Here is a 27,996-nt window from a genome sequence, read left to right on the forward strand (position 1 = left end):
TATAGCTCAAACAAGCTTTATTTACATGTGCACCATTTTTTATAGAAACTAGATTACAATTCAAAATGGAGTACACAGGAAAAATACTCACAAACATCTAGTAGAGAAGCCATATGACTATAAGATAAAAGGTAATAGAGCAAAAGTAATAAGCAGAAGGAGTTGAGGGAGGAAGGCTACTAACAATGTGGTAAAATGTTGAAATAGTGGTATTTGCTGATTATCATGACGGGTTTAGGAAATAAAACCTGTATTGTTTGAGGATGCTCAACTGGTTGTAAATGGGAAAACTGGTGTCAGTCATCTGGAAAAACAAGAATTTTAAGGTGTTTATTTATTTTTCTAATGAAAGAGGTGTAAGAATACATGCAGGTTTTTGAGACAGTAAAAATAGTGTCCCTGAATTTTTTTATTAAATTTGTGTGTGTGTGTGTGTGTGTGTGTGTTTTTTTTTTTTACAAGGATTAGATGTCTTGGATGGGCAATTTACCAATTCATTGCATCCTGGATATCATTAGTTAAAACTGAGTTTAAGTTTGACAAAAGCTTTAGGGTGTGCAATCTTGGAGTGTAGCAGGTGTATCAAACATATGGCTAAAATTATGCTAAAACTGTGCATTTCATTTATTATATCAGTATTTTGTACTAGATTTTACTTTTTAGCTGCAGTAGGATAGATAAACACTTTAAATTACAGTGTTGCATGTTTAGTTTGCATCTAAACTTGTCTTGTCTTGTCAATGATGTTTGATGAATATTCCCGAATTACCAAATCTGCAAGCATATAATCAATGGATATGTCAAATAGATCATTTTGCTCTGCTTTTGTTTGAATACATTGTTGGTTATTAGAGCAGCTTTATTCATTCGTGAAATGCATGTACTACACATGAACTCTGGAACAGTTAAATGCATGCAGTAACGTTTTGTTTGACACCCCTGCTATAAGCCATGTCTGTCCCAACTCCCCAATTAACAGTTGCACTATTTTACACACTACATTTCATAAGTATAGCAGGATGTATACATATATATGCATTGCACATGATGCATATGTACATTTACATGCATGCATACATGGACTTATGCACTGAAAGGTAACCCTCTCCAAGGGACAGAAACACAGAACATTAGGATTTGTACATGATTTGTGATAATAGTTAATCACTAAATTGAGCACAAACAAACAAACAACAAAGAATCATAAAGTGACAAACCCCCCATAAAGACATCAAGAAACTGACAATAACACAGGATGGACTCCTGTTGCTTCATCTTCTTGCTTTAGAAGACTGTTGTTCATGTTCAGATGTCCGTAACACATTTATGAAACTGTGTACAGCCAGGTTGCAATTAATTCAAGCTGAGGCCCTGATGTTGTAATGTAGACCCCACTCTCCCCTGAGCAACAGTGATGCATTTTGCATACAGGGACAGAAAGTCCCCAAATTTCACTGTGTGTGTTTTGTAATTTTGGCTGCCAGCATCTCCTACATTTTCAAGTAATTTGGCAAATGTATAAAAGATAGCTTATTGTTTTTGCTCAGTAAAGAAGACTTCCAGAGGAAAGGCCCATCCATTATTAAATGCTGCCATGATGCTAATTGCTAATGCAAATCAATTATACTATGTCCTCATGGCCAGGGAAACACAGACGGCCTTAATAATAGGACAGGGCTCAACACTGATCATTTAGCACCTGGTATGGCATGGAAATGTCCACGATGCAAGTTAATATTTACTTATTCATTACATTTGGCTACATTTATATGCAAGACGTCCAAACATTTGCTGGCTAAATAAGACGCTTCCACTTGCGAAATGGACTTCACCATTTTTGTTTTTTTGTTTTGTACAGTTACAGACAGTACACACAAAGAATTACTCCTTATATGGTTACATTCAATCACAAAAATGTATTACTTCAGTATTATTATGAGGCAACTATATATCAGATTGGGAACTAACTACTGTATGGTAACAGTGAATTAAAAATGAAAGCAATTGTTGAAGTGCACCGTGTCAAGCTACATTGCTCCACCTGAGCTGTTATTTTCCAGGTTAACTCTCCACCTCTATATAAATCAATGACTACACAGTTAGTGCTTAGAGGATGACAGAAATAGCCAATCATTTAGCAAAAATGTTAGGGAAAACAGAGAGAGAGACCCCCACAGAGGAAACTATGTTTCAACAGGCAAAGGGAAAATTTTGAACATTTTATAATGTTGCATAATGATCTGCGAGTTCGCTGTTTGTTTCAGTTTTTTGTTATAGTCTCGGCCTGCTGAACTGAAGGTAAACATCATCAGCATGTTGTAGTCAGATGGACCTGTAAACAGGCATATCATCCAGTGCTTGCCGCAGACAGCAAACTTGGCAAAGGATACTTCAAGTCTGTTGGATGTTTTTTGTGCGGGATATTTGTTTGTAGTTGTTATTCTCTGCAGTTCTGAGCCTAGATAGAGATAAAGAAAAGCAATACTCTGTAATAAGAAATGTAATAAGAAAAACAAAACACATCCTGTACAGTATAAGGGGCCATTCAAACAAAATGTGATTTTGCATTCCATTGCACTGCTTTTCCATTGGTTTATGTAAACATGTGGTACACAGACAGCTTTGACTGATGTGTTTGTGTCTTGGGTCTTTGCAGCATCTCACGCATTACACAGCGTTCCAAAAAACACAGTGCTCAAGTTGAAAGAGGTTAAAAAAACAGTGTCTCTAGACCTTTTTTCCATTCCACAGTGCTGCATCCTGCCCTTTTAAACACAAAAACTTTGTCCTGTTTGAATGGCCCCTATTAAAATTGTTGTTTCCTAATCAAACTGAAATTTGTTTGTCAAATAGAATTTTTGTTTCTCCATGACAAGGACAGCTACTGTATGACTGTATATTTTGGCCTACCTAAGTGACTGCCATCAGCCAGGCACCCAACTTTGATTGGATTGCTTCGTCCCAGTGAAGTTTCCCACAGGATTCAAACTAACAGCGTTTTGCACCAATGCATCAAAGTTAAAATCCAGTCCATCAGAGTCCATTAGCTCTGAGCGAATTATGGATTCCACATCGCAATCCAGACTGCCGTTAAACATGTCCAGGTCCAAGTCTGATGGAAAACGATCTGTTCCTGAGGGGTGACAGATCCCGACCCCGTTACTTCCATTCAGCCCAGAGTAAAGTGAAGTCTCTGTCATCAACATGGAGGGCTGTGGCTGGAGGTGCTGTTTTGCAGAGACTAAATTATTAGCATTGTTAGCTAGACTTTGCGCCCTGTTGTTGGAGAGGGAACGCAAAGAACCCTGGACATTGGAACCCTGTTGCTTGTTCTGCAGGTGACTGCTTCGCCCATTGAGGACAGAGCTGAAGGATGACATCATGGGATCATTACGCAGCATGAGACCATTGCGAAGACGGGAGTTTTGTGAGGTGACAGCAGCGCTGGCCTGTGATATGAGTGGGTCTGACTGTGTCATCATGACGTCACTATGACTGTGCATAACCAGAGAATCAGAATTCAGCAGCTCCTGAAGTGAGTTCCCGAAACCAGAAACACTAGAGAATGATGTTTGCTTGTTTTCCTGGATGGTCTGCATGGGTGTCTGACGTAGGACTACTGGTGAAGGCCCAAATATGGTGTTACTGAATCCTCCGGTGTTGTTGCTCACAGTTTGGGATGAAGAGGAGCTTGGGGGTGATGTGGTGCTCTTGGAGCCAAAACTGAATGCAGAAGACCCTTGAACTGCCTGCACATGTGTGGCAATGTTGTCCAACAGATCGACCATTAGGTTGTCAGCCTCATTGAGATTCATTGTGCCAGTCAAGTCAGCTAGCCCTGGAAGTTCAACGGGGCATGTTTTGGAGTTTGATGAGGACACTAAGGGAGGAGAAAGTCTGCTGGGGCTGGAGTACAGCATTGGAGACAGGGGTGGGCCATCTGGAACCTCATCAAGCTCTGGATTGGCCAAGATAGGTGACAGGCGTCCACTCAGGGTGCTAGCGTTGGAGTTAGTTCGTGATCGGAAGTCAGTCCAACAAGATTCCAATTCATCGCTGCTCCGTGAAGTGGGACTTCCTGGCCACTTGGACAGACCACTAGTAGACACGTTCTCCAGTGAACCCTCTTGGGCAGCCTGCAGTGCTGCCTTTTTCTTGGCTGCACGCCCACGTGCAGTCTTGGTATATTTGTTACCATTGTCCATAGAGACTGCACGTCGCCTTGGTGCCTTACCTCCCCGCCCCCCTTCAGGATTGATCATCCACCAAGAGCTCTTTCCAGTCCCCTCATTCTGTACACGGATAAAACGGCTATGCAAGGACAGGTTATGACGAATGGAGTTCTAAAAAGAAGGCAGACAGAGAGCAGAGAAGATGTGGTTATTAATCATACCATCACATGATTCAGGAAATAATCAACTGGTTAAAGTAAATGTTGTAATGATTAATTTTCAGGAGTTTTAGAACATAACATGTATCTTAGCGAGATCTAGATGTCCTGTGACTATCTATCTATCTGTCTATCTATCTATCTATCTATCTATCTATCTATCTATCTATCTATCTATCTATCTATCTATCTATCTATCTATCTATCTATCTATCTATCTATCTATCTATCTGTCTATCTATTTGCCATTTATGTAACATACAAGACACCAATGTGATGCTCCAACCTAATTTATGATATCTGAAGAACAGGTACTTTTCAGAACTAATGAATAGGAAACAAGTGGAAAATAGATGCCACTGTGTATTACACGTACAATGTGATCCCCAGAGGCTGAGAAAGCACAATGTGCTGTGTAACTATAGAAACTTGGCAGAGGAAACATATTACAGCTGGTTACCTTGGCAGAACAGAGAGGTTTCATTTCTTTTCATTTCTTTTTTCCTTCAATAATGCAGAAGGATGCACTGGTATATATAAATTATAAATGCAAAATATTTCAATTATCATCATGTTCTAAAATCTACTGTGCCTTTCTATTTATAACGTCTATTTATAACTATCAGACATAAAGAGCTTAGTTCACATTGATGAGCACATTTCTCAATTGAACTACCGTCCTGCGATTCACAAGATGCGTGTTCAGCTATGAGCAGCAATACCATGGATACCGGTGTTTACAGTGCCAAGTTTCTCTAGAGATTAATGACATAATGTTTGTGTGTGTGAGGGAAAAGAGGCGGAAGGGTATGACTAAAACCACAATGGAGCAGCGTGTTGTGAATGAAGTCATTAAAACAGATTCATTTTCTTCCTCCGCTTGCTTGACAGCTCTAAACAAACTTGTGGCACTGACACCAATAACAAACTCACAGTACATGTTCTCCTTTCTTTCCATGCATATCTCTCTCATATTTTAACTGCTTCTTTAAACTTTTCCTTACTGCGTAATCCTGTTCTCAGGAGAGGACCTTAATAAGTGTTTATAGAGTGTTTCTGTGTGTGTTTTGATTGTCAGAGTATCAGTGTCTTTGTGGTTAACACTTTTCAGAGATATTTGTGCAGGAAGCCCCCAGTTCAAACGTACAAACTTTAAGAAACACAAGTGCAGTGCACACACCCTGTAAACCCTATAATTATCCTCTCAGTCAGAAAACACATACACACACTTTCCTTAATCTGTAAAGCTCATCCTTTCAGCCTGAAACTAATGGGACAATATCAGTTTTCACCTGTTGTGTTTAAATTTAAGCCATTTTGTCTAAATGTCTAGTCAGTATGATGTGTATGATCTCTCTGCACACGTGTGTGTTGGGGAGGCTGTTAACTGAGCACCCAGCTGCATTCAGAGCCTCTCTGGAGCACAGAGACCTTTTTGTCCATCAGCAACATGTGGTAACAATCCATCAATGTCAGCAAACACGCAATGCACACACACGCAACCACGGCTTCGCTCACATTCTTCTTCTGAGAGATGTGTTTTAGTTATCTGGTGCTCTCTGTGAATGTTATTACGCTCTGACTGGTAATTTTTGTGATGTCAGGAAGCCAGTGACTATACAAACCTGTAACCAGCAGGCACTTGCACTCAAATCAACCAGACCAAAGCCACAGGGATATAAACCTGCCAGTCCTTACAAACGAGTTAGACTGGAGAAAATTATATTGATTAAGAGGACATTTTAAATATTGAGACAATCTAACTGTAGCTCTGTCACTATTTTGATATTGATACCAGGGCTGGGCATAAAATAAATATAAATAAATTAATATTGTATACAATAAATGTTATAAAAATATAATGTTATAAGATAATAAAAATGATATATTTTTTTTTACCCTCTGACAATATTCATCATATATTTTAATATTATGTACTCCATTTTATACCTAAAAATACCATATTAGACTTCTGTGAAATGTTTTTTTCATTGTGATTTATTAAATCAGAGTTTTGAATCTATATGATTCACTTAAATGAATCAAAATAACTTTAACATGATTTTTGCTAATTAAGTTTAAAGGGTTACTCCACCCCAAAATGAATTGTTTTTCATTAATCACTTACCCCCATGTCGTTCCAAACCCGTAAAAGCTCTGTTCATCTTCAGAACACAATTTAATATATTTTAGATGAAAACCTGGAGTCTTGAGACTGTCCCATAGACTGCCAAGTAAATAACAGTGTCAAAAATAACGACTTTATTCAATAATTCCTTTGTCAACGGTCTCCTCTGTGTCACTCCATATCACCGTGCTGCATATGCTCTTCAGTATCCTCCGCGCCACAAGGATGCGCTGTATTATTTAAAATCAAAGCTAAATACACGTAGAAACAGCACATCCTTGTGGTGTGGATTACACAGAAGAGCATTTGCAGCACAGTGATATGGAGTGACACAGAGGAGACCGTTGACAAAGGATTTATTGAATAAAGTTTTTTTCGCTTACAAAAAGTGTTCCCGTTGCTTCATATAGCCCAGACTGCAGGTCTGATGGAGCAGATGGAGTATTATGACAACAACTTTTCATACCTTTTATGGACCTTGACACTGTTGTTTACTTGGCAGTGAGTGGGACAGTCTCAAGCCTCCAAGTTTTCATCCAAAATATCTTAAATTGTGTTCAGAAGATGAACAGAGTTTTTACGGGTTTGGAACGTGGCTAATGGGGGTTCGTGATTAATGAGAACATTTTCATTTTGGGGTGGAGAAACCCTTTAAATCAAGATGATAGCAAAACATTTGCCTTAACACTCACCAGATGTTCACAATATTACACAACATAATATTGAAAAAATTATTCTGAACATATACTATTCTATATACTATATAAAATTTTTACATGTGAAAGCAGATCCTTAAAAAGCTTGAAAGCCAGCGAAGAGCAACTTATCTCTTTCTCTTATTGGAGTTCATACACCATGCCACATAACAAAACACAATTCACATCTTCATGAGGACACATAAAGTCCTTCCATAAAGTCCACCCTCTTTCCCCCTCATCACACACATACCCAGCATTATTTCCGCAGCAGAAGCACACACTTACTGCAGTAGCTCAAATTAGGGCCAATGTATGAATACTGGTTTGGCAGCTGAACATTTCACTGTGGTTGCCTTTCAATGACATACAGTGTGGAGGGCAGTGTGTGTGCGAGTGTGTACACAGAAGTTACATTTCCAGAAATCCGCAGAAATATATCTTATTTCTTAGTAAACCTTAGAACTGGCTTTCTTAGTATTTGGTCCATGTGTGCTTTTATGTTTGTGACCAAAAGGAAAAGAAAACATTCAGAGTCCAGTGTTTATGGTTTTAGCATGGGTCAGAGCAGAGGACAGTTAGAAAAAGACAAAACAATTTTAAAAGAGTTTGTAAGGGAAGGTGTAGAGGGCACCTTAGCAATTTTGAAATAAATTGAAACCAGTGTTAATTTTACACCATTTAGTTAATGTCTTTTTAGAAAATAAACCATATTTATGATTGATTATTTGATTAATTGTAAACTGCATTTACTTGAAAAATCTCTTGTAACATTGAATGTTAATTTATATTATATACTATGTATATTATACACACACACACACACATAGGGTCCAAGCACACTGACCCGCACCCTCCCACTCTCGCCTCATCCCATTCCCAGCTGCCTTGACTGCTGGAGAGTAGGAGAGAACATTCCATTCCATCCAACCAAAATGTGCGTTTTCCGGCCAGCACAGGACGTCTCTCCTTTTGTGTGTGTACATAATATTCCAAAGTGTGAGTGTGAAAGAGACTTTGTATATGAATTGACTGAAAACTGTAGTGGACTGCATGTAGAGTGGGGCTAGTTCTCTTGAAAGTACATTCTGTGTTTTCCGTTGTCCTTCTTCTGTTCTTTCAGCAGTTCATACGTCCAATGCAAAAATATAACAGTTTATAACACACAAATTAAAGTGATTGTGCAGGTCATGCATGACTAACCAGCTACAAACCATTACATAACTGCATGCAAATCTAAGGGAAAATGTATTCCTTTCCCTCCAGAGTTTTACACAGAACTAATTATTGGAGCAAATGTTTCCAAAACATGACCAGTACAAAGCATTTTAAGCATGTTTGACTACCCAAGCATGTGTGTGTTGTGTGCACATTGCATAATGTGCCATGTTCAAAGACCTCCTTGTTGATTCTAGGACTTTAGATCCAGAGGGTGGTGGCCTTCCCAGCCCACTCTGTTTAGCCAATCACATCATTCATATACAGGCACGCACAAACACACACCAGCTGTACAGCTGACCTCACTGTAGCACTGTCATCTGTGCTGTCCAGCAAATGTACACAATCACTCCTAACTTCGATTTCTGCACATTTCGGCTTAGTATTTATAGCTTGCAAACATATAAATATTCCTAAAAAGACATGCTCACTCTGATTCAAGAACTTGACAACCACTATGATTAGCACGTCACAGCCATTAACATATTGAGACGTCTAAGTAATGTCACACCCGCCCTTCTTGTCATGTGGTTATGAATGACTGATAGAATTGTCTGGACCACATCTTAAGCTCAGCTGCTTCGGGTGATAGACTACACAAAGTCTAGAAATGTAAAAGAGTGAGAAAAAAATTTAAGTTGACTATCAAATCCATTAGAAATATGTACCTGGCCTTGGATTTGAAGTTCATCATCATAATAAACTCCTCATACATGCATAAAATACACACATGCATGTGTGACGGTCCTTTCAATGCATGTCTATTGTGAACTTCGCTCTGCTGCTCAACTCACTTCTCCAAACTCTTGCTCCACACCCTCTTTGGCATCTCTCTTGGAATATGAAAGACCCACGACCGACTCAACAGATAAACAACACTGAACAGATATCAGCCACACATGATATTTTTAGCTCCAATTTGGAACACTATGTCCCTTGATGTCCTAGGTTAACCTGGCCAAATTGACAGAGCAGGGACTTATTCATAAGTCTTCAGCAGACAGGTCTGCTAGTATAAGCTAGATTTATTTTTCCAAATGTTATAACAGAGGGTGTTTTTTTTTCTCTCTCAGTAAAGCAATAAAACTAGCTCTTATGGCTCCAACAAATCTGTTCTCAATCATTGCTGTATTTGGTTCTCACTTTATCGTGCCAGGGACCTGTTTGTCTAGCAAAATGCAAGCAGCATGTATTGAACAAGCAACATGTTTTTTGGAAGACTACAGCTGCGATATTTACCCCATTATAATGGCAGACAGAGCTTGTGAGATTTCAGTGAATAATTGGTTTTAAAGGTTTGCCTCTGTAAAGTTGTCACATGCACAGTATTGCGTGACACTGATGTGATGATTCACTGATGAATACGGGAAATGTAGAGTAATTTAACAAAGACCCATAATAGGACAGGTGTTCTTTTTATTCTAATAATATACTCATAATGAATTTGTTCATAGTGGCTGTTGTCGTCACATTGCCGTGGCTCTCGGGAGTTACTGAAAAACGTCTTCATCAGTGTTTGGCTCCATCTCTATGCGAATGTTTGTCGCTCTTATGCACATCTAGGCTGGATTTAAAAAAGCCCCTATTCTAATTTATTTTTGTGGGTGTTTGTGTGTTTGGGAATGTGTATACATTGCGGCTTTTCTAGCTATGATCACAAAGATGCAGCTTGCTTAAGGAGCAAGCCTGTGTTTCATTTGGGTTTACAGTTTCATTGTATGACTACATGAATTTCATGATTTGGTATTGAAGTGGATTGTTGTTTAAGACCGGGTAATTAGCAATCAAAGCTTACTAATGCCGTGTCCAAAATCACTCACTAATTCACTAATCAATGGGCAGGCCTGTTTTACATTATTTAAACATGACTGAGACTAAAAAACATGGGGCAGTGCAAAAACAGAGCATGATGAGTCCTAAACAAGTCAAGATGACAAAGCCCTTATTAAAGGGGTGTTGTTACGCAGCATCGCAACCTGCACATAATTATAGAATTCTGTGCAGTCATAATATGATTATTGGCTGTTTAAATTAAATGTGACACATCCAATCAAATTTGATCTTTTGTTTTTATTTCATTATTTTATTTGTCATATTTTATTTATTCTTGATTTAATCTTGAGTAAAAAAATAATGTTTACTTTAGCAATTTAATAAATTGAAAATTAAATTAAATGACAAAAATAATTATAATTCTATATTTATAAAAAATAAATGACTACATCTTAGTGCATTATTTATATAAATAATGTATATAACTTTTAAAACTTTTTACTTCAGGATTGCCTTTACTTGATTAATTTTAATTATTAAGTGTTATTCCAGTTTGTTGCTTTGTATTTTGTGTTTTCATTTTCAGTGTTGTGCTTGCTTGTGTTGTAAAGTGCTTTGAGAAAGTAATTTTTAAGCAAATAATATATAACAAATAGATTTATTATTATTATTATCAACTGTTTAGAAAATGAAATTGTTCACTCAGAACTCACTACAGAGTTGCCGGAATTTCAGCGATTTCAGATGCAGTTTTGGTGCTTTTTGAGGAAACATGGCTGCCCTGAGCTCAACTTTTAACCCAAAAAACATCATCAGAGGTACTATTAAAATTGACCCCCAGCCTTTATCTACTAACCAGTAGCTAAACTACTGCGTGTGCATCTGTGCCTGTGTGGAAATATTTGTGTAAAAACTTGCATTTTACTTTGCTGAGCTCAGCAGAGTATGGAAAGCCAGCACCCCACACACACGTTCCTGCAAACACTAGATAACAACAAAGCAGCATGTCTTTATCACACCTCTTCATACAACACTAGTGAATATCACTGTATGACGATCATTTACAGTAATGCCTGCACCACATGGACGTCTAATTCACGAGGGTCTCAACGGACCTAAAAAAGAGACAAAGAAAGAGGCATTACAGCAGAGAGTGTGTCACAGGGTTTTCTGCTGTACCAGCAATTCTCACCCCCTCCCCTAGTTCCTGCTGCCTTGACTTTTGGGCCGCATGATTTCCTGTTTCTGCTGATGTGTAACACACAAACAGATATACACTTGCTGTTTGCACATGCATGAGCGCGCACATTGTATCACGCACAAATCTGGATACTAATGCTCGGACTTAAAAACAAACAAACACTTATTCTGTGATCAGGTGACCTACTTCCAAGTTATATCACAGATGCACACAGCCAGCAGCTGATAATCTCATGGGAGGTTTACTAAATATATAAATAATGTAGGAATCCACTCCTCTGGCTCTTATACCAGTTCGGTATTTTGCTGTGCTTGCACTTTTACAGCACACTGTTCTAGTTATGCATGCATTTGTTTGATGGAGATACAGTAGAGGGAAATGGAGAAGGACGATATCATTGGTTGATGTGGCTTCGGATAAGGTGACAAGTTCATGTTCTCTGTGTACACTCTGCAGCCTGAAAAGTTCATCTTGATTGGTATAGTAAGTTGTTTTTTGTCATTAAAGTGAAAGTGCAGCTAAAAATTAATTTAACCGTTTATTCTATAGAGTACAATGAAAGGTATTGGTTATTGAAAAATCTATGGACCAAAATCAAATTTACACACAAAATATTTCCTTTTGTGCTCCACTGAAGATAGAAAGTCATACAGGTTTGGAACAACATAAAGCTGAGTAAATGAAAATTAAATTTTAATTTATTTTCAAAAAGATTTACAAAAAAAGAAAAAGTACTTAAAAATATAGTAAAAAAAATCATGTAACCATTTAATTAATCCTAATTAAATCTGTTTTATTCTATAGGTTGCCACAGGGGGGCCACCATGTTAATATCACATGACTGGCTTTTTATCTCAGAAACCCTATTTTATTGGGCACTTTTGCTTTCAGGATAAATGAATCATTGCTTGCTATAAATAAATCATTTTTACAATGCATCATTAACTAAAACATTTATGTCTGCATGATGCTGAATCCACACCACTATATTGGTGACTGCTATCTAGACCACCTTGACATAAACCAAAAATTGCTGATTATACATTTAACCTCCATAATATTAAAAAGAGCCAAGAGCGGTGCCTGCTAATGTCTTCCTTCAAAATAAACCAGACTGATTAGATGATTAAGGATGGGGTCACTTTGGCTGCGTACGTGTGTTTGGATAAATAGGAGATTACAGCTCTAAACATAGAAATATCGCGACGTGCAAGAATACGCATAACATCCACCTCTCCGCCTCTGTTTTTTTCCTTTACTCATTTGCTTTCTCATCTAGTATACGCTGTAACCAGAAGAGGCTGTAAGAAAAGCTTTTTTTTTTTTCCTCAAGCCAATCACACACTAGTTGAGTTTGGACAAAAACCCCAACAACAACTCGATAAACAAAAACAAACAAACAAGCGCATGTTTTCTTGTGCTCAGTCGGTGGCTGTGTGTCTGTGTCCCTTCTCTGTGTATCTGGCTTAGGAGGCTTGGTTCTGTAACTTATTCGCCCACCTCCCTTTCTTTCCTCATGTCTCTTTGTTCTGGTTCTCTGAAGCACACCAGGCTTAACCACATGCTCACTAATGCTGCAGCCTTCCCCATCATGATGACACATACTGAAACACACCACACGGACATGTGCTGTGAGCTGTCTGTCTATTGATTTTCCCCCTCCCCCTCCACACTTTCTCTTTCGCTCTCACACTTTCTTTTCACAGAGATATATGACAATCCTTTGCACTGTATTCAAGGGGTCAAGGTTTGCCTGGTTACCGTGCTCCACTTAACCCTGTCTGGTAGATGCTGTAGCTTCACAAGCTGCCTGCAAAGACCATTTCTACTCTGCACCCATGTTAAAGCAGTCAAGTATTCTGACAGAATACATATATTTGATTATCTTTTTCCCTAAATGGGAATGCATATTGATAGCTCAGGTGTTCTAGACCTTCTTGGCAACAGGTTGTCTACTGTAAATGTGTAAATAAACACAGTTTTACAGGTGTGGGTAATAAGAATAGGATTTGACCTAGGAGTCATAACCACTTAGCTGTTGAGTGACATCAGGAGAACATCCTACAGACCTTTGCCCTTGACTTCATTACTATGTCGCAGGTCTGGTCTTGCTTTTAGACCTCACTTCCACAATCATCAAGAGCTTTTCTCCAACTATTTACTATTCCAGACCTCATATACAGTATGTGCATTGGCCTTAAAAAGTATCTGGGCATTTATGTCATACTAAATATCACCTATCAGTCTGATCTAAATAACATTTTGTATTTTTTTTTATCTTACCCATATATATTGTATGATCTGTTGACTGTGATATGCATGTGTTGTGTTAAAACATAGGTCTGAATTATGATGTCTAGGGGCTTGATTAACCCCTGAGATTCCAAGTCAAGCCACTTAGAAGACTGCTTAAGGTAAATATAGCTTATTATGGACTGGAACGCATATCTCCATGGCAGTGGTATCTCAGCAGAATCTTAAAGGCTGTTAGTTAAGTCCTCAATAATAGATCAGTCTCACAAGTAGGCCATTTGGTATTTTTCCCCTCCTCCTCTCCTTTTCCTCTCCTTTCTCCCTTCTGCCATTTTGACTGGCTGACTCTTGTAAAGGGCTTTTCTCTAGTGGAACCCAGAACAAAAAGCCTTCCAGTAACAACTCATCTACTGTGCTGAACTTTCTGGCACGGCTCCAACGCATTCACACACACACTCTCCGGCAAATTGGACTCCCTCCAGAATCATGAAACACGCACACTCATAGTTGAACTGGGCCTCTCTCTGGAATTAGAAAAAAAAGCTTTGGAACCCCATATAATCAAGACATACGTGAGTGAGCACATAGCACTGGTCCACTACAGAACACTGATACACAAGCAGGGTGCCAATCCAAAAGGCTTAATCTCACCATGAAACCACTTTTGAAAGAGGTCTACGCAGTAATCCCTCCAAAAACGTAGAGAAAGGGGGGTAGGAGGAGCAAAAAGTGCTGTTCTTCAGTTGAGGACTGGAGCTCTAATACAACTTGAAAAACCTGAATAGCAGCTCTCCTTCTGACATATACTGTACATGTACACCCACACCCACACACACACACACGCACACACACTTTTACTCAACTATCCTCCCTGAAAAATAAAAATACCTATATTTATTAAATGTCCTGAATGGCTTTAAACTGACCTCTGACCAAAATGACATAATCGAAGCAGTGCACAGTTGTTACAAGCCTGCTCATGCATATGTCTTTAAAAATAGCAAATGCATTCACCCACTCAGTGACTTAGGCAATCATTTGCTGATTTAAATAGTCATCAGAAATGGAAGTAAGGTTATGCTCTATTTTTATTTGCAGAAATACAGAAGTAGCAGTCAGATCACGAGCTGAAAACCCTACAGAGGTGTGCAGGATGTTTAACTCTTCACCCATCTGCTTACAGAGTCCAAAATAACTGAATAATGAGTGTGTACTTTTAAGGTGTGGCTGTCAGCTGATGCTTTTTTTTAACTCTCTACTTGTGTTTCAAGGTGTCAACGAAACTCCCGTGTAAACACCGGATTTTCTGACACAAAGGTTAGAAGGTTCTGACTGCTGTTTAAAACAAATAAAAACTAGATGGATGGATGGATGTCTAGGACAGGCAGACAGACAAAAGACAGCTAGATTCTGTATTCAGTAAGGCAAGGTAGACTTTATGTAGTGTGTAAAAAGTAATCATATATTTCTGCTAAAAGCGTGTGTCTAGACAGACTGCTGAGCTTTATATGTGGGCTGTATGAAATCTGGGTAAGGACTTGTGCATTCAGTCTGCCCAACAACAGTGATTCATAATTCAGTGAAGTTTGGATTGTGCCCACCAGGCTTTTAGTAATTTTGCATTTGGCTATGTGCGCATGTTAAGTGTGTGCGAGCTGGTTCACTGTAAAATGCGCAGACAGAGACACTCATGAGTCTCTTTGTCAGACCCTCTCACCATCTCTCTGTCTAGACATCCAGCGTCTGGAGATACGAGAGAGTTGATGTTTTCGCCTGTGCCAGGTTGCCTAGTACATGTGTGTGTGTGTGTGTGTGTGCAGTGGGAGCTTTTTAGATGGGATAGTTATTCACTGTGGGTAAGCTTAGCAGCTCAACAGACTTTCTGTGCTTTTTGTAGCACGCCTTAGAGACTCAAACTAAATTCCTGGACGTGCCAGAGGGAAGTGCTTTAGAAGTGCATGGGGCACTTTCAGGGCACAGTTGTTAAAGACAAATTCAGAAGTGTAGTTTTGGACAACACTCAAAACCTGCTTCTCCCCTCATTCCCTGGCATCGCTCTCATTTTCACTGTAAATCCACTTCCTTCAAAACCACCACAGCTTTCCAAGGTCTGTTTAGGTAGCCAGTGGTACATCTAATTAAAATAAGAGCAGGAACCACTAAATGAGACATTGATGCTTGCATCCTTGTGTATTTTTAGTTGGTTCAGAGGTTGTGTCATAGTAATCAGCAATTGTTGACGTCTTTTATTGAAAGAATATATTTTTTTTACAGGATTAAAAGAGTATCTGTGGCCACGGAATGCAAATCAGTTTGGCGTTACATTCAGAAGACTTGTTCCAAATGTTTGTCACCAATCTGAGACTAAACACTAATGCGTTTAGTGCGGTTAATGCGCATACTGCATAGAAGAGGACTCACGGTCTACTCCTCCCTCTGTCCTCTCCTTCACTCTCTCCCTCTCCGCCCTTTTCTCTAATGCTGAAAAAGAGAGCTGGAGGACTGCCAGAATACGCGACTGCACAGTACACACATGCACACACACTGCAGCACAGCCACACACTGGCCTACATCTACTTCCACTGTGCTGATTGAGTGCCCCACTGAACTTCTCCAGCCAATCGCAGATGGGGAGGAGTGCAAGTCAGCCAATAACAAAGCAAAAAAAAAAAAATCAATCTGCTCACCAAGAATGGAAATTATATGTGGTAATGACGGGGCACCTAACTGATTTGCCTAAGAAGAAACCTCAGTGGACCATGAAGAGGGTAGTGTTGGCCAATCAAATATACACTCTACCTTAACACACACACAAAGAAACATGAACTCCTGGATAAACTTACATGCAGCCGCAAACATTCAACAAAACACTAAAACAGGGTCATCAGGAGGTCATATAAAAGAGCAATGATTCCCACCCAAAGGGCTACTTGAAAAGGTACATGAAATTTTTTTTTTTTTTTTTAAATATTTACATTTATATTATTGAAAATATATATATTTTTTATTATTTTTTAAGTATATTTTATAAATGTAAATAATAATCTTGATGATTCAGATGATTAGATTAAAAAAGCAAATAAATGAATAAATATCTTGTGTGCAAGATTATGAACTGAAGTGAATGACACTATTGTGAGATATTATTACTGTAAAATTTGTAATTTATTCCTGTAATGACATTTCAGAATCATTACTCTAGTCTTAAGTGTCACATGACCCTTCAGAAATCATTCTAATGTGTTAATAAAACGTATTATTGTAAAAGTTGAAAACATATTTTTGTGGAAGCCATGTATTATATTCTGTTCAGGATTCTTTGATTAATATAAAGTAGGGCTGCACGATGTGTCGTTTAAGCATCGATATCGCGATGTAAGAATCCACGATAGTCACATCGCAGGATGTGCGATGTAGGCTGTCATAGTTGATTCGTTATTCATTAACTGTATGGGCCAGAGCGCGCGCGAGAGAGAGAGCGCGAGCGCGCGGCCGGCGACACACTAGATGCGTGGCGCAAGTGTCTCAGCTGCGTGGCGTGTCTGTTTTTAATTCGGCTCCCATGTTAACAGGTTATAGCTTGTAGACTGCCTGCGTGAGACACGCGGCTCGGGCCGAGCGGAAAACGCGTGCATGCTAGAAATAGAACCGACGCCTATTTTTCACGTGACACGTAAGCGTGCTGGAAGCGTTTTCAGGCAAAATACAATGTCATTTTGTACACAGATTAATATTAATTCATGACACTTAGATGTTTGAAAGTCTATAGGTTGACATATATTCAGATATAAATGTAATTTTAAAAATAAATTAATAATTATTGATTTTCAAATATTCCACCGTCACCGGCATGAGAGAAAGAGCGCGCGCGTGCGCGCGCGAGAGAGAGCCCCGGCCGCACGCTAAATGTCTTCTTGCTCTCTCTCCCTCACGCATATTAATCAATTGACACGATGGTGTCGATGTTTAAATCATTTAAGAATTTGTAAGAAAAAAATATATAAATATATATATAAATAAAAACATATTATATAAAACCAATTATAAAATATACAATTTTGGTTATGTATTCTTAAAGGATACACATAAAAGACTAGAAAATCAAAGCTCTTTCTTCATCCTTATATTTATCTTGGCTGTTTTGACCAAGCTGTTTTTACTCTTCCCCTGACTGTCTCCACCTTTTTTCCTTTTTCGTGGTGTAATTCCTCTCTGCATTAAGCAATCTGGTGTGATGCATGGTGTGATAGGGAAGCTGATGTAACCACACAGCAGATTACACTATGATCCTTAGTTTAATCTCCACTCGCTCTCTGTACGCACACACTGTATGTGTACATACACACATTTGCACACTAAGTCAGCTCATATGACCAACCACCTGATTAAGCCTCAAGTTTAGAGACTAATCCACACACTGCACATCACACCACTGAGAAATTGTCTTTACTACGCATACTGTATACAATATGCCTATAAAAACAACAAGTCAAAATAACTATAATGTATTAACCAAAGGTTGAAAGGCGTATTCAGACGAACACTACAACTCAGCATAACACTGCATGTCAGAAATCCTGGTTGTTCCAAGCCTTTTGTGTTCTCCCGGAAAATCATTGGATCCCACTGCACAGCTGCAGGAAGAGGGGAAAAAATAGAAGGGAGCAAATAGCTGGGTGGAAGAAAAGGAAAAGTAAAACAAACAGGGGGGAAGAAGTCGGGAGAGGAGAGACAGGAAAGGCACACTAACCCATATTTACCCAAGCAGCACTGCGAGGGAAGAAAATCTGTGGGGAAAGGCAACGACTTTAGATCAACCACTCAGACCAATAATGCACACACTATCATGTGTGGCACTCATATTGCAAACGCTAACACACATCAGCGTCATATTCTCACTCGCATATGTGCAAATCAATCGGTCTAAAAGCCCATCGACAGCTGATGTCATTCCCTGCTAGATAATCAGCAATCCATTCCCACTGGACCAATCTCTATCTATCCGTCTGTCTCTACTTCTCTGTTTGCTTTCTCTTTCTTCTGATGTAGCTTTATTGGAAAAAGTGCACAATGTGGGTAGTGTACGACTTCACATGAATTAAAAATCATTTCAGTGTTGTTTTTTCCAAGATTGTAAGATATTGTACTTCACTTTACAAATACCAAACCTATACAAAACCCACTGCTTTTTACACTACAACACCACAGCGACCAGTTTTACTTCATCCAATACCACAATCAGTGGTAAATAAACACACAACATTCAGTGAGAAGCAAACAGAAACCACGTATATGAGCAACTGTATATCCTCTACAATGCCAGTGTTTCAGCAGACTAAGATCTCTTCATACAGTGTTGTATAATGAGCTGTTTGTATTCAAACAATGTTGATACTGTATGTTTCCCTCAAGGTCTATACACAACACAGGAGAGTGCAACCTCGCACCCCCACCCACCCCTTCACAGTAATCTGAGAGAAAGAGAAGGAGGCAAACTTAGATTTAAAAAAAAAAGAGAAGGAAGAGAGAGAAGGCGAGGGGCCCCTTTTTCTGGTACCCCATGTAACCCCTTATTGGGCCTCTACACAGAGAGAAATAAAAAACAGAAACAGAAAGTTTAGTGGTAAACCTTTCAGTGATAATAATAAAAACTGTGTGTAAATAAATACACACACAGACACACTCACACATTACTACATATGGTCACTCATGCGCACATGCTTTCATCCACCCATAAAAGAAAAACACTATCTTTAAAGCATATGAGCAAGGAAACACATACTGTTCCCAGAAAAGGGATGTGTGTGTATGTCTGTGTCCATTTGCTTGTGTGCATGTCAAAAGCATCAACACTCCCTGCGGGAATGAGAGAAACATTGAGAAACAGACTCAGGGCCTCTTAACTACTCCTTAAAAACAAAGGGGGTGTCGTAAAGGGTATATGGATATACTGCTCTGTGAACCCTGCATGCTTGGTTTGCAGGATTCAGAGAGCATGACTGTTTGCAAATGCAATCAATGAGGAGCATGTTTGCTCATTAAACCCTGTGACCCTCAATGCCATTCAAGCAAACTATTACTGTACAGTTTTTGGAAAGAAGTATCTTAAGCTCACCAAGGCTGCATATATTTGATCAAAAATATAGTGAAAATAGCAAAACCATGAAATATTGTTACAATTTAAAATAATAGTTGCCTAGTTTAATATATTTTAAAATGGAATTTAATATGCCAAAAATGTATTTTCAGTGTTGCAATATGCTGATTTGGTAATCAAGACAACTTTCTTCTTATTGTATTGTCATCAAAGTTGAAAACAGCTGTCCTGCTTAATATTTTTGTGGAAAACATGCTAGATTTTTTTTCAGCAATTTTTTTATGAATAGCAAGTTCTCGAAAACAGCATTTATTTGTCTTTACCTTGACTGTGTTTGATCAATTACTGAATTATTTATAATTGAAGCATTCATTTGTTTTAAAAAATCTTGCTGTCAAACTTTTGAAAGATAGTGTAGCATCTTCTTTAATCAAATCATACATTACTTTACATTAAGTTTATTAGTACTGTGCATTTTTGTGCCAAGAACAACATCATTTTGTTTGACCATTTATCACCCTCTCAACTAATTTAACCACTTTGTTGCTGCTGTGCTTAGAAAGAAAAGGTTCAACCAAATATGAAAATTTTGTCATCATTTATTTACCCTCAAGTCAATAACATTTATAGTGTGTTGGACCTGCTGTAGACTAACTAGGTTAAATCTTACAATGTTTTTTTTTTATGGAAAGGGATTGACTGGCGCATATGCAAAGACAGAGAATGATCTTTTCTGAGCATGTGCAATGCAAAAGAAGAACAAATGAGAGACAGACAAATACAGACAAACAGTGAGAGCAACGTGTCAGTGATGGCATTCTGACTAATACGTACATGAGATACCCAGGAGCTGTAGAGCGATTTCATGCCCCCATAAACACCGCAGCACAAATAGTATAGAGAGAGGGATGGGGGAGGAGGGCAAATAAAGGTAAATGGAACAAAACTTAGCAAATCTAACTAAAAAAATGCAGGGAGTGTTAGAGATTAGAGCAGCTGCCTTCAAATTTGTGCCAAAAGGCATGTGCCGCATTACTTTAACCCAAAATGTTCCTGATATACTGCTTCCTCACTCTGACTGAGCTGGCTGATAACAAACTGCTGATGTGTCCTGCAGCTGGAACCGTTTATTGTTTATTGTTAAGTCAGCGCTTCGGCCCCATTCAGCTTGATCCACTGGCCTCCACTGACATCCATATCCCAAGAGCTGACCCCGGGGCAGGTTAAAGACAGGTGTGTAAACACTGAAGGTGCAGTGAAAAGAGATAAGCCTCTGCTGATAGTGTGCAAGGCAATGGACTCTTAAACCAGATAACAGCCATGTGCCGATGACCTCACCACCTGCAGAACGTCTGATTGGCCTGTTATTTAGAACACACTGTATTGATAAGAGGTGCTGGTCTGGCACAGTGTCACAAACTGTACTCTTATGACATCAGTTCATGGAAAAGACTCTGACTTTAAGAGAACTTCAGATTGAGAAACATTCCTGCACAGTTTAGCTCCAACCCCAATTAAAAAACAGCTGTTTTCTATTTTAAGATATTTTAAAATGTCATTTATTTCTGTGATTGTATAGTAATGCTGGATTTTCAGGAGCCATTACTCCAGTCTGCTCAGAATGTCATAGTACAGACAAGCAATCAAGGGAGATATTTCTCTAAATGTGTATTTAAAAATCAAGCTTTTTTTGCACTCAGTTTTCAAAATAACTTTTTAAGTAAAAATGCAGCAAAGCGTGACACAATCACAGTCAATCAAAAATCATTTGAGGTTTAATATACTATGCAGTATAGTTTTGGACAAATGAGATTACACAGTGGATGCTACTCTGTGATTTTTGCAGCTACAGGATAAAATGTGAAGATAAATGAAATTGTTCAACTTTGCATCTGATCAAACCTGTAGCTCTGTAAAGTTTCCTAGACTTTTGAATAAGTGTCAGGCATCTACTTGTCAGGCTCTGTCAGATACACAAGCCAACATAAATTTGTCTACCAAATGTCCATGTGGCCTCTGGTGTTATGTCACAGAAAATAAATTTGCTTAGTCAAGGAGAATAGAAAGCCTTACATCATCACAGACCCATATTTAGACACCTGCTCCACAATCGACTCAATCTACCATAATCTGGGTTAATCAATCCAATCTTTTGTCTAATCAATTGTCGACACGCGCATACCCACGCCAAATCAGACCCTCTGCGTCACCACAACCAAGCTAATAACCGCCAATCCTGTCTGACAGTGTTTCTGTGTTATCTCTCAAAGGGCTGATGACTGAGATTGTCGCTGAGTATGTATTTCCCTAAAACTGTCATTTCCTTCTGTTCACTGCAATAATCACTCTCTACAAAGCCACATCTCTTTTCATTACTGCTGACTTTGTCTGGCCAAAAGCTCCTGACATAGAGATCTAGCTTTATAAATGTTTTCAAATATGAAAATGTCTGTTGGGCAGGAAAGTGCATATCTATGAATCACAGCAAGTGATGACGGTTGAGCATAAACTACAAGTGTATAAACCTTATCAAACAACCTTCCACTTGCTATTTTTATGCGTACACAAAGGAATGCATACAATGTGTGTTAGCTGAATTTCAATGTCACATAGACAGATCTTCTAACTGTACGTAATATTTCTGCTGTCATCCACTAGAAAACACTGTGCAAAAACAGAAACACACTGGTTTGTAAAACAAAAAGTTTTATTACACGCCTTTGTTCAATTAAATTGATAGAAAATAGCTTACTTCCGTGTTGCAACATAAGGTGGATGCTTTACTGTAACAATAGCAGAACACATGTGACCCCAGTGACCCTCACTTCAAGACCTCTCATGCATCTTAACATGACCAGGCATGTATAAAAGCACAAAACATCAACATTAAGACATGCCACACATGTACATGAATTAACAGTCATAGCCACTGCAATATCTGCTCACACCTCCCACACATTTTCTCAGCACTTTTAAAGTCTTTAAAGTTAGCATGAAATGGAAATTTGCCCTACAGCACCTATTTTTCTCAATTAATATTAGATCTCATTGTGAACAATTAATCTGTTTCATTTATCTATTTATTGTTTAGCAACACTTCTCCAATTATTTGATCCACTCAAACCTGTTCTGACAAGCTTGCATTCACCTGCCTCTATCCACACCACAAAATCCAATCACCAACAGATGGATAAAAGCACATGTATTAAACTTCCCATTCTACACTTTTTCATTTTTGATAATCCATTACTCTCTGATATACATCACAATATGGAAGAAAAGATCGGTCGCTACAGATATTATGTACATGTATATGCATGTATTATGTGCATAAAAAACTTATGTTGTATTTGTTTACCCCTCCCTCTTGACAATAAACAGATTACAGGGAAAATCTTAAGTAGCGCAACTACATCATGGAACTTTGCAGAGTGATATTCGCAGAATACAGACCCTCTGGAGGGTGACTGGAACGCTTTCATCACTGTGACTGAAGGATTTCTATTGGGCCTAGTTTGGCAGCTCAGCATATTAAGTGTTCCAGGAACAATTATGGTGCAACGCAATATAGTAGTAGCTTGTTCTTTTTAAGTTACATAATCTGATTATATTTCAGATGTGAGATAAACAGCAGGGTTACGCAAGGTAATAACATAGCAAAGAGGATAGAGACGAGTGTGTGTGGGGGACACAAGATTAAAAGCAGATTAAAAGCAGTGAGCAGGCAAATGTGCATGTGTGTGTGAGAGAGACCCTCAAGAGATATCTCTTAAAACTTTATAAAATTACCCAAGTGAATGCTTGAAGCACTGAATAATTTAAAGGCTGAATTTTAAGAGTAAAGTACCTCATTTGGCACAAGAGGAATGATCTGTATCTGCTGGAGTTCATTGTGAAAGAAAACGATAAATCAATAAAATCTCATCACTTGTACACCTGCATAAGAAACCTTTTCAAAAACATTTAATTCTTCACAATCACATTTAGTCCGACCGTATAGCCAGATCATTAAATAAAGACACAGCCTTTTCCAGTAACATTTAGTCCAGAGAGTAGGAGAAGGGTGCTGTAATGTGCTATAACAGTCTCTCTCTCTCTCTCTCTCTCTCTCTCTCTCTCTCCTGCAGAGTCACACCAGTTTGTTCAACAGAAACAAAGGAATGTCTTTATGAGATCACATTTCATCCAAACCCTCAGCAGAGAGGACCAGTGACCCAGTAGCCATGGTGATGCAGCTTATCATTTTTGCACCTGTACTTGGTCGTTTTCTGGATAATACATCTAAGACCTACTTTTTTTTTCTTAATTTAACTCCTTTTCTATTCTTAATTAGCAAGTGGCCTTTCTTGCAGGTTTTGCAAACATTTTACTGTAAAATGCAAATATTGAGAGGGTTGTGGTGGGTCTCAATACTTATGTTTTCATCCTTCAAGAATCGTTTTTCAATTATAAAGCATCTATCCATCAATACAGGGTTTAAGCGAAGTAGTTTTTTATCGAAATGTTGAGATATTCTGAGGTTATGTTAAAACCACCACCTACACTCCGTACACACAGATCTGCTCCGAGTTGTAAGACGTTTGCTGGAATGTGTGTCATATTTAGAGCTCAAGGTAACGCATGAGCAAAGATCAGTGGGACATGTTTAGACATTTATCCACATATCAGAAATGGCAGCAGGCACTACTGGTTCTGATAGAGACCAGGGGGAGGTGTGTTTATTTGTGTAAACTCATGCTAGAATTGAAGTTATAGTATTTGATCATAAAACATGTTTGACTGACAGGTAATGTTTTGCATAGCAGTTTGAGAAACATGATCATGCTCATGCACTGTCCTGAATGTTAGATGAGTCGGTGTGCAAACAGTTCCACGCTGAGCTGGATTCCACATAGTTTGCCGTTGCCACAGACCTGGCATTAACTCTCCTTTTACTATTATAATTCATGGCTATTTATGGCCAATGGGACAGGCAAGTGGGGCCTCATACCGCAAACTCAGTCCTTGACCTTACACCCACAACCCCACCATTTACCCCCTCCCCCAACCCGCCCTGGCTCTGTAAGTGAAAGGCCCATATGTCTTGTGCTGGCTTTGCCCATGGCCATGACATTCCCTTTGAGAAGAAGGTTGTGCCATTTTGAGTTGTTACGCAATTCCTAATGCCATTCAACACCTACATAAACAGTCTGGGCAGCTTCTAGAGTGAGTACATTTCTTGTGCCAAGTTTTATGTAACTCATGCTGCATAGATATGAACATAAAGGCATTTAGATACATAGGCATGTTTTAGGCTTGGGTCTGATGATATAGTATTTATGGCTTTTAAGAATTATAACAAGACAAAGTCCATTTAAACTAACTTGAGCAAATAGTTTTGTCAATAATTTTCCATACTGACCATGGCTAATTTGCTGTTTATTTTTATGCTGGCATCCAAATAGTTTGTTTATAGGAGATGTCACTGAGTTTGCTGCACCGCTGAGTCATGCGCACGTGAACCCTCGAAACCTTTCCAGTTCTCTGTGCGTGAGTAAGCGTGGCAAAACATGCCAGAACATGTGTTTCTTGTTGTGATACAGAATGAAAATGCTGCACGGAACAAAACAGACACTTGCCCACCTTATGACACGCATTATCTAGCACAGTGGACCTCAGCCTTGTTCCTGAAGGGGCCCTCCAACAGTACACATGTTGGATGTCTGCTTAAAGTGAAAGTTTGCCCAAAAATTACTTCCCCTCATGTCATTCCAAACCTGTATGACTTTCTTTCTTCTGTAAAACACGGAAAAAAAAATTCTGATGAATGTAGTCAACCAAATAGTTTGGGGTCCCATTGGCTTCCATAATATGGACAAAAATAAATGCTATGGGAGTCCATGGGACCCAAATCTGTTTGGTTACCAACATTCTGCAAAATATCTTATTTTTTTGTTCCAAAGAGGAAAGAAAGTCACACAGGCTTGGAATGACATGAGGGTGAATAAATGATGACAGAATATCCCTTCATATCTGATTAAACTGATCATTAGAAGAGACATCTAAAAATGTGTAGTATGTGTGGTGGCCTTCAGGACACAGTTGGGTAGGGGAGGGCTTACCTTCCAACCAGCGGAACTGTTGCTGTCACCTTTGTCTTTAAAGTATGGGACGCTTCTGACCATCCAGTCGTAGATCTGGGACAGTGTCAGTCTCTTGTCTGGGGTGCTCTCTATGGCTTTTGTGATAAGGTCTGCATAGGACAGGTTGCCCCATGCGTTCCTCCTTGAAGATGACTTCCGGGGAGTTTGCTGTTGGCTGCTCTGACCGCTTGTCTCTGGACTCGCCGTGGTTGCAGAAGTGGGCTGAGAAGAAAGTGGGGAGCCTGTGTTCTCCTGACCGCTAGTGGGATGCAATTCCTCAGTCAAGCTTGGGCTGCCATTGTCCTCTCTTTCATCCACACTGTTGGCACTGATTGCCATAGCATTGTCATCCTCATCATCATCTTCCTCTGGGATTATATCTGTGTCGTGGGAAGCAGGCTTTGCCGAGCTGGACTCTGGCAGAGGCCAAGTGCATGATCTCGGCCGTTTCTGTGGCTCAAAATCTGGATCGATGGCTACCTCCAGAGAGGACAGTGGCTCCAGGCTCATCTCTGCCATTGCCTCTACCAGCCTTCTCTGACGCTCCTCTGTACTGTCTTGATCAATGATAAACAGGCAGTGGGAAGCGGTCACAGTCGCATTCCATGAATGCACCTAAATATCTAAATGGTGTTTAAATGCTTCTTGAGCGACTAGTGCAAATCTTAATGATAATTGATACCCCTCCCTGTGTTTCAGAAAGACAAAAAAAAAATTTGCAAATTATGAACTGTGCATAATATATGTACACACATACACATTACATCATAGAAAGCCAGACAAAGAATATGCACTTTAAATGTAATATTTTGCCATCCAAATAAGTCAATTTTAAGCTACAATTAAAAAAAAACATTAAAGGTTTAATCAAAACTATCGTTTTCGAGGTGTGAAATCAGTGAAAATTAAAGGCTTCTGGAAATGCGGTTTGCGCGCGCACGCGTATGCGTTGGTACGCGCAACACTCACGTGAAGGTATAAACAAAGATTAGCGTGTGTACTGTACGAAAAGTGCCCCGCTTTCATTGATGGCACATATTGCTCGCTACACTTTCATAATGACACACTCTGACTCAGATTATTTGTATTCCAGTTGAAATGACCGCACGAATGAGAAATAAAATCACTGTTATTGTGAAGGTGAAGAATTTAGGGCTTAAATATATAATTGCCATTCCATAACAGTATTAAGTATCATTCAGTATTAATAATATTATAGCTGGTTGAATTCAGAGGAACAGCGTGCATACAATGTGGACCAACAAGCGAAACATTTTAAATATCTGTAATGTTTAAAATTAACTGATATATCCATCGTTTTCAAAGCCGAATTAGCAAAACGGTGATACAAAGACAATTTAATTACTTCTTACGATGTATTTGCTCACACTGCGCACGTAAATCGCAACTGTCCGCCAGAATTTCGTGACAGCATAACTATTGTACCCAATGTAAATAAATCCATTAGCCTACATTAATATGAGCTCATGCATGAGTATACATTATAATAATAGAATGCAAAATGCAATACCTCAACACCCGTTTCTCTTCTCTGTGTCGCACTCCACTCACTTGGTGCACTGATGTAATACAACTATATCTCTCCAGCGCACTTCGCCAGTAGCCACGGACAAAGCGCCACAACGTCACTGCACACAACCATCACAAGCAGCAAGTCGCTGTAGTGACAAAAGAATTGAATTGTCAGAACCAAGGAACATTCAGCGGGCTACAATCAAAACTCCGTTATGTCAGATCAAGACTCCTACAATAGCGAGGACAGAACTACGCGTGCTAATTCACCGTTCTGATCGTTTTGTGCTGTTTGCCAGTTTGACCCAATGTCTCTTAGAATTCCGATGACTCTTTAACAATTAAAGGTAACGTTAGAGACGCAACTATCGCTTAATAACTATGCCTTATTTGAGCGCGCACCTGTGCATCCTTGTCACGAACTGTACACTGCAAAAAAAAAAAATCCCATCCAGAAAGCCCCTTCTCTCTCTGCACCTAACTATCTAAAGGCACAGGACGACTATCTACTCTAATCGTCTGTCAGCACTCAAGCCAGCTCAATTTAGGACCGAGTGACTGCAGAAGGGCGAGAAGAGGAACGCAG

At 39.1% G+C, this 27,996-nt stretch overlaps 1 protein-coding gene across 2 annotated transcripts; it reads right to left on the reverse strand.

Annotated features, from left to right (window-relative positions):
* LOC127938324 (forkhead box protein O3-like) lies at positions 1-27,996 on the reverse strand. 2 transcript variants are annotated; one of them, XM_052534859.1, is made up of 5 exons: positions 27,813-27,996; positions 27,409-27,556; positions 25,857-26,565; positions 2,911-4,343; positions 1-2,458 (listed from the first exon to the last, which is right to left on the reverse strand). In XM_052534859.1, exons 3-4 carry the CDS (start codon positions 26,394-26,396, stop codon positions 2,925-2,927), a joined length of 1,959 nt encoding a protein of 652 aa, XP_052390819.1. In that variant the 5' UTR covers positions 26,397-26,565; positions 27,409-27,556; positions 27,813-27,996; the 3' UTR covers positions 1-2,458; positions 2,911-2,924. The 2 variants fall into 2 exon arrangements, with proteins under 2 accessions (XP_052390819.1, XP_052390818.1); XM_052534858.1 differs by having other exon boundaries at positions 27,409-27,996.

Source organism: Carassius gibelio, chromosome A20 (genome assembly GCF_023724105.1).
Source record: "Carassius gibelio isolate Cgi1373 ecotype wild population from Czech Republic chromosome A20, carGib1.2-hapl.c, whole genome shotgun sequence".
Lineage (NCBI taxonomy): Eukaryota > Metazoa > Chordata > Actinopteri > Cypriniformes > Cyprinidae > Carassius > Carassius gibelio.